An 8,810-nucleotide genomic window follows, 5' to 3' on the forward strand; every position below is an offset into this window, starting at 1 on the left:
TTTTTAGTTTTTAGAGCTGGGAAAATTGGTTTGGTTGAAGTCTACTAACCAATAATTACTAGATCTCTACATGACTTATCAGAGATCCTCAATATTTCAGATAAATAAAGAAAATTTTCACGAATCATCTTCAATTTTAACTCCTTAAAAGGTAAAATCAAGAAAGAGATTAATCCTTTTGCAGACGTTAAGGTGACAAGGGACTTTCAAAGAAGCAAAAATTTGTGAAAAAAATCGATATTTTACATTTTATATTTCTGAAATCTTGGCATTTAACTGAACATTTAAAAAAAAAATTTCTGGAATAAGAGCAAAATTGATGAAGTTATGACCATTTCAGTTTTGACCACACCCCTTTGTTTACCTTTTTTTGAATGCAGGTAACTGTTAAAATTAGTTTAGTTTAAAATTAATTTTAAATTAGTTAAATATTTTGTTAATTTTTTTAAAGAAATTTAAAGTATATAATTATTAAACTATTTCATTCGACAATATTTATAGGTATTTATATTAAAAACAAGAAATATTTGTTCAGAAGTAAAATTTGCAATGAAAAAGTAGTAAATGTCATTTTTCTCAAAATGTCTTTTTTGACAAATTTACAAATTTCAAACTGTTCCAGCGTAATGAATTTTCATTCTATTGACCTGAGAATTTAATGCTATATATTGATGAATATTATTAACATTTTGTTGGAAATGTTTTTTGAATTAAGTGAATAGAATTTTTTTTATACATAATATTTATAGAGGTATGATGATTTTTTCCTAAAAATGTAGGTTTTTTACAGTTTTTTTAATGTTATTTGTTTCTATAATAAAAAATAAAAAAAGTACTCCCAACAATTTTTTCAATATTACCTAATATGTAATATTTTAAAAGAATTTTGTCATTTTGACAAAATTTCAGACGCGTGGAGTAATATAAAAAAACATAAAAAATTCAAAAATTTTAATTTCTTAAATTTTGAAATATTTCTTTGAAATTTTGTATAAAAGTTGTTTTTAACAATATAAATGTATTCTGAAAATTTCAAGCAAATCCCTTCATAATTTCAAAAAAAAAAATTTGAAAGCCCCTTGTCGCCTTAAGCAAATTTAAGAATTTATTTCTTTGTTATTTGTGAAATTTGGAGAAATAGTGAGACTGCATTTTTTTAATTTCGACTCCCCCTCAAAATTTAGATACCAGCGACACTCATGCTAATCACTTAGATATTTTTCATCATTTTTTTTCTTTCTAATTTATCTTAAATATTTATGTTTTTAATAAAAACAAAATGAGCGCCATAGAGAAATTAAAATTAATCGGTGCCCAATTTCGCTTTCTCAGAAATGAATAATAATAACGATAAAAATGACGCACGAAAAAGTGATCAGCAAGTACTAATATACATAAATAAAATGCTTATTGTAAGTAAATTGGACATTTTTAAATCAAAGTAATTTATAAAATACGATTTTTAAATAATAGAGCCACTGCTTTTAAATAACTAAATTTTTTGTAGGACTTTTCGCTTTCCTGCACATTTATTATTTGTTTAAAGAAAATCCATCCATTTTACCACTAATGCAACTCTTAACAGAAAAATGCAATCTTGCAAAAAAAAATAAAATAAATAAATAAATAAAAAAAAATAGAGTGCTGTAAATTAATTTTGATTATCCTTATTAATTATTTGTATCGTTTTTTTTTTTTTAGTTTCATAATTAGAATAAGATTATCGGCCATACTAAGGGAGTATAAATTTTAAATTTTTTCTTCAATAGAAAAAATAAATGAGAATCAAAGAAGCACTCAATAAAGAAAATATTTAAATATTTAGGCTGAGCCGCGATGGCTCAGGGGATAGAGCATTCGCCTTCCAATGAGGTGAACCGGGTTCGAATCCCACGATGGCTGGTAGATACAAATCCGCATCCAGCTTGCACCGACCACAGTGCTGACATGAAATATCCTCAGTGGTAGACGGATCATGGGTTAGAGTTCCTTCGCCGTCAAGCTAACCGTGGGATGTTCTCGTAGTTTTCCTCTCCATGTAATGCAAATGCGGGTTAGTTCCATCAAAAAGTCCTCCACGAAGGCCAATTTCTCCCAATACTTGATCCAGGAGTTCCCTAGTCTTCTGGATGGGGTTCAAAATTACAAGGAATTGAATATTAGTAGTTGTAAACCCAAAAATTGGGTCGGCTGTTCAACAATGGTTATAAATTAAAATAAAATATTCAGTCTAAAGTTACACCTGTGTAAGTGACACACATATTTTCTTTTTTAAATATAAGCCTATGCATAATAAAATCTGAAGCAAAATTATTATAATTTTTGACACATAATTTTGACAAATGACTGCATTTACTAACTTCAAAGTAACTAACAACTAAATGTTGTATTCATTGGTAGTTAAATGTAATTGGTGTTTTTCTACGGAGGAAAGGTGAAAAAAAGTTAGCGAAATTCAGACCAGAAGCAAAGCTTTAACTTAATAGTACCAACAAAAGATTTTGCGCATTTAAACAAAATATAGTTCGTAATGGAAAACTATGAAGTACTTAAAAAAATCTTAAGTGAGAGCTAAAAGTAAAAAACTACAAGCATCACAAAAGAAACTCTGTCACCGGTTTTTGACTTATCCTAGGACACTGGAAATCCCATTTGTAATTTTTGTTACTGTTAATTCCCATTAAACATATAGATGGCGCTGTAAGCGTAAATTGAATTTAATTGTAGAACTGAGTGCTGGAAGCAGCAGTGTATGTGTATGTGTATGTGTAATGTGTAACGGGCTCACGAGCGAGTCCGTAATGCTGGTACAAAATAAATGAGTAAAAAATAAATACAGTCCAATTATTGTGTGTGAGCTATTGATCTGACCAAACTGGTCAAGTGGTCCTCCGAGAACGGAGGTGAGTTAAAACCTATGGATTAAAATACGAATTTCATCACTTAAAAGGTATGTACCAGTTTTGAAATTTGATTGAGATAAATTGTGCATTGACTTTATATTGACTATATATAAATATAAACTATGTTTAAAGGAGCGAAAAAAGAGGATTTAAGGCAAATTGCCATTGAGTTAGGTGAAAATGTTACTGAGACTATGACTATTATTGAGCTAACGAACTTAATAAAAAACAACGAAACATTTGTTAAAGAGCCAGAACTTGTTACTGACATAGCAAATACTATAATTAATGATAGAAAAGCAGAAAAGGAATCGTTGTTACAGTTAGAAAAATTTAAGTTTGAGAGAACAAAAGCAGAATTAGAACTAGCTAAACTGCGAAACGAAAACAAATTTGAGAACTCCGAAAGTACTGAATCGCTGGATTCACTCGTCAAAAGTGTCCGGACTCTAACAGTTAAAGTTCCTAGTAGACCTGAAGGTTGGAGTTATTTTTTCTCATCCTTAGAAAGGGCATTTAACTCTAAAAGTGTACCCGAGAAATACAAGGCAGAAATTCTGTTAAATTTATTAGGAGAAAAGGCCACAAACGTGATTACTTATATAAAAGATAACGAGTTAAATGATTATTCTAAAGTAAAATCAATCGTAATAAGAGAATTTGAGCCCACCCCTCAATCGTGTTTAGAACATTTCAAAAATACATTCCGACAACCAAACGAAACACACGTACAATACGCGTCTCGATTGATAACAAATTATGATTATTATTTGAAATTAAGGAAGGTGTCGGATTTCGAAACATTAAAAGAGTTAATCGTATCCGACAAAATCTATCAAACACTTGACAAAGATACCGCATACCATATAAGTATGAAACAGGGAGACGATTGGTTCAAACCCTCTCAATTATCGAAAGAGATCGATCTATACTACACATCGCGTGGGAAAAAATTAGTCAATAGTTTAGAAAACGTAAAAAATCCCCACTCAAAAAATGCTTCGCGAGTATTCTTGTCAGATGCTAAAATTTCTAAATGTGTTTTATCGTGTAGTGAAAATCATCCATTATATAACTGCCCTGCTTATAAAAACTTATCCATAAATGATCGAGTAGAAGTTGTTAAAACTAATAAATTATGCTTTAATTGCTTAGGAAATAACCACAGAGTATCAAATTGCAAATCTAAGTATTCTTGCCAGAATTGTAAAAGGCGTCATCACGTGACTTTGCATTTCTCTCCTGAGAAAAAACCGTATGAGGCATCGGCGACTGCTAGTCGAAGCGTGCTTTCCCCCACCGCTGCTGAATTTATTACCAATCCTTCTAGAAGTGCGGAAGTTAATCAAAACAAAAACGAAGAATATTTTGCGGCTGCGAGTTTCGATTCGAATTCAATACAATCAAAATGTGTTTTGCTTAGTACGATTATTTGTTACATAAAAGATAATGTAAACAATTTAATTCCTTGCCGGGGTTTGCTTGATGTGGGTGCGAATTCGAATTTTATCAGCAAAAGATTATCTGATAGACTTAATTTAAGGAAAGAAAAAATAAATGCCTCAGTGTCAGGATTAAATGAATTGTCATTAGAAATAAAATCACGAGTGAGTACTACCATTACAAATGAGGAGGGAAATTTTAATTTAGATTTAAACTTTTTAGTTGTTCCAAGAATAATGGATTTTACCCCATCTAAACCAATTCAATGCAGTTTCCCAGAATTAAGAGATGTGAAATTGGCGGATTTAAGTTTTAACATGCCAGGTCCTATTGATATACTTATAGGCGCGGAACATTTTTATGAAATTATGAGGATAGGGCAAATACAACCCCCTAATACAAAATTAATTTTACAAAATACGGTATTCGGTTACGTTGTAAGTGGGAGCATACCAACAAAAAATTATGATAGGGTTCACTGCGGATTAATAAAGGATAACACGGAATTAGAAAAGTCCATTAGTAGATTTTGGGAGCTAGAGTCCATTGGCATTAATGACGAGAATGAAAACATTGACGAAAACGAAGCCCTTAAGAACTTTAATGACACTGTGAGCTTTAAAAACAAGCGGTACGAGGTAACCTTACCTTGGAAGAGGAACTGGCAGGAGTTAAATGATAATTTCAACATTGCAAAGAAGAGACTTGACTCCCTGATTAAAAGAATGAATCGTGATAATTCACTATACTTAGAATATTGCGAAACTTTAAAAATTTATTTGAGAGAAGGAATAATTGAGAGAGTATTGGATCATTCAAAACCAAATGATAAGCCTGTGTTTTACCTGCCCCATTTGATTGTCAATAAAAAGGAGAGGTTAACCACCAAAATGAGAATAGTGTTCGATGCTAGTGCACATGGAATCGGACAATTATCTCTGAATGATTGTTTGTTTCAAGGGGTTAATCTGAATCCAAATATCTTTTATCTTCTGATCCATTTTCGTTTAAATAGAATTGCATTTCTGGCTGATATCGAGAAAGCATTCCTCCAGATATCCTTGAGTGATAGAGACAGAGACGCTGTGAGATTTCTTTTTGGAAAGGATCTAAAACATATAGAGATCTACAGATTCAAGCGAGTAATATTTGGAGTGAATTCTAGTCCATTTTTGTTGGCAGCTACCATTAAAAAGCATATAGAAAAATATCGTGAAGAGTTTCCATCCACAGTACAAGTACTTGATGACTGTTTATACGTTGACGATTTGATAGCTGGAGAGGACAGTGAAGAAGCAGCCTTTGAAATTTCTAAAAGAGCGAAACAAATCATGGGAGATGCTGGAATGAACCTAAGAAAGTGGATTTCGAATGATGAAAATCTTATGAAGAAATTAAATGAAGAAGGATTTGATCTACTACACCCAGAGGACCTCGAAGGAAGTCTGCATCGAGTCCTAGGCCTTTCTTGGAATCCACTAAGTGACTTTATCACCGTGGAGATAGATAGCTTGCTTGAATTTCTTCAACAGGATAAAAATACCAAACGATTTTTGCTAATGGCTGCAGGAAGAATATTTGACCCTTTAGGTCTTCTCACTCCCTTCACCATCAGATTTAAATGTTTATTTCAAGAGATCTGGCAGAGGAAAATCACCTGGGATGAAGAGTTGCCACCCGACATTGCTAAAACGTGGAAGAAGTGGTGTACAGAAGTTTCTCAACTAAAAGATCTTAAAATTCCTAGACATGTGATGAGTCCTACAGGTGATGAGAATTTATGTGTCGAAATCCACACATTTTCAGACGCTAGTATCAAGGCCTATGGAGCCGCCGTGTACATAAAAATACGAGTCAAAGATCAAATCATTACCAATCTTGTGTCTTCTAAAACCAGAGTTGCACCCTTGAAGAAGATTACACTACCGAGGATGGAACTCATGGGTGCTGTGCTAGCAGCAAGATTAGCTAAAGAGGTGAAGAAAGTAATCGACCGAAAACATCAATCAACAAGCTTTTTCTGGACTGATGCTAAAATCGTACTCTACTGGATTCAGAGTTCAACCAAACGATGGAAACCTTTTGTGGCGAACCGTGTAAAAGAGATTCAAGCCTTGACAGCCCAGACGTCATGGCACCACTGTCCTAGTAGAGACAATCCCGCTGACATGTTAAGCAGAGGTGTGACTGTTGACGTTCTTCTTGGCAGTGCGAAATGGTGGTCTGGTCCTGACTTCCTTAAAGAGAACATTCCTGTCGCTTATGAGGAGCAAACTGTTCATGAAGAAGAGTACCAAGTTGAACTTAAAAAGAACTGTGATTCCCATTTAGTGACATTAATTTCTATAGATAATGCTTCCCTTTTTGAGAAAATTCTTACCTTATCTAACAATTATACTAAAATTATTCATGTATTGAGTTTTCTTTTCAGATTCATTTACAATTGTAAAAATCCAGATACAAGAAAAATTGGTCCCTTGTTAGTAAGTGAATTAAATGCAGCTGAAATTTGGTTGTTAAAATGTTTACAACGAAGTGAGTTCCCTGAGGAAATCAAAAGCTTGAAAAAAGGTAAGCCTGTTCCGAGGAACAGTAAGTTGTCTTCATTGTGTGTTTTTCTAGATGAAAATAAGCTGATGAGAGTTGGTGGTAGATTATCTCTGTCTGACTTGCCTGTTAATTCTAAGTTCCCCATCATTTTACCGGGTAAGAATTCTTTAACCACCATAATTTTGAGATATTGTCATTTAAAATATTTGCACTTGGGACCACAAGCATTATTATATCAAGTTCGACAAAAGTTCTGGCCTCTTAACGGTAGAAATAATTGTAGGAAAATTGTACATAGTTGTATCACATGTTTTAAAAACAAACCTGTTATGAGTAATCAAATAATGGCTGATCTACCAAAAGAGCGTACAAGACCTAATTATCCATTTAACATCACGGGAATTGATTTTTGTGGCCCATTTTCTATTAAGTTCAAAAACCAGAGAAAAGGGGTCACAAATAAGGTTTATGTTGCTGTTTATATTTGCTTGTGTACCAAGGCAATACACTTAGATTTTGTAACTGATTTAACGTCTCAATCGTTCATTGCCAGTCTAAAACGTTTTTTAGGGAGACGGGGCAAGTGTTCAAAAATTATGACCGATAATGCAAAAACATTTATCGGTGCTAACATTGAGATTAAGAAGTTAAGGAAATTGATAAATTGCCCAGATGAGACGTTAGCCAGTTATTTTACTAATGAAGGGATTGATTGGAAATTCATCCCACCAAGGTCACCAAACTTCGGGGGAATTTGGGAGGCTGGTGTGAAGTCGTTTAAGTTCCACCTAAAAAGAGTAATTGGCAATCAAAATTTAACTTTAGAAGAATTCTTGACAATTTTGACTGAAATCGAAGGTGTTTTGAACTCCAGACCTCTCACTCCACTATCACCGGAGTTTGATGAATTTGAAACTCTATCACCTGGTCATTTCTTGATAGGTAGGCCCATCACCTCACTCGCTGAACCCCAACTAATCGATATAACTGAGAATAGGCTTTCTAACTGGCAAAAGATTAATAAGTATAGTCAGAGAATATGGAAGTTGTGGAAAAGGGATTACCTTAATAATTTACAGGAACGTAATAAATGGAAATTTGAAAAGAATAATGTAGAAATAGGAACCCTGTGTTTGATAGAGGAAGAGAATTTACCATCTACGCAATGGTTAGTAGGACGAATTGTTGAGGTGATGCCTGGCCGTGACACAAAAATAAGAGTAGTGAAGTTAAGTTTACCTAATGGCAAACAACTTCAAAGAAATATTCGTGACATTTGTATTCTTCCTATAGAGTAATTGTGCAAATGAAAAATTAGCTTTAGTTTATATCTCAATGTCTGCTTTATGTCACAATGTTAATTGTATGATTCATATATATATATTTTTCTTCTGTATAACATTATATTGCTAATTGTGTAAAATTTATTGAAATTTGCAATTTCAATCGTGGGGAGTGTTAATTCCCATTAAACATATAGATGGCGCTGTAAGCGTAAATTGAATTTAATTGTAGAACTGAGTGCTGGAAGCAGCAGTGTATGTGTATGTGTATGTGTAATGTGTAACGGGCTCACGAGCGAGTCCGTAATGCTGGTACAAAATAAATGAGTAAAAAATAAATACAGTCCAATTATTGTGTGTGAGCTATTGATCTGACCAAACTGGTCAGTTACTTTTAACATTAAAAAAAAAAAAAGATACTTTAATTTATCATAATCTCAAAATTTAATATTGCAGGGAGTTGGGAAAATTCGAGAATATACTGAAACGAAACAATTTCTAAAATCGAATATTTTCGTTTACTATACATTTTTCTCGATACGATTTTATGAAGCACATACCATAGTATAAGCATAATACGCTCTACAGGGCCCGATTTAAGAAATCCAGGGGCTGTATTCATAGAATTGTC

General features: G+C 32.9%; 1 protein-coding gene across 1 annotated transcript; it reads left to right on the forward strand.

The window, feature by feature from the left end:
- The first annotated feature begins 3,025 nt into the window (after window positions 1-3,025).
- On the forward strand, window positions 3,026-8,194 carry LOC147801270 (uncharacterized). The gene has a single exon (XM_087154467.1). It carries the CDS (start codon window positions 3,026-3,028, stop codon window positions 8,192-8,194), a length of 5,169 nt encoding a protein of 1,722 aa, XP_087010593.1.
- Window positions 8,195-8,810: the final 616 nt, after the last annotated feature.

The sequence above is a fragment of the Parasteatoda tepidariorum genome, chromosome 11, assembly GCF_982258835.1.
Source record: "Parasteatoda tepidariorum strain Cologne lab strain chromosome 11, Ptep-v5.0, whole genome shotgun sequence".
In the NCBI taxonomy this organism is placed as follows: domain Eukaryota; kingdom Metazoa; phylum Arthropoda; class Arachnida; order Araneae; family Theridiidae; genus Parasteatoda; species Parasteatoda tepidariorum.

What these genes read in the sequence shown, in the direction of transcription:
- LOC147801270 (XM_087154467.1), top strand. Translation starts at nt 3,026, where the DNA reads ATGTTTAAAGGAGCGAAAAAAGAGGATTTAAGGCAAATTGCCATTGAG.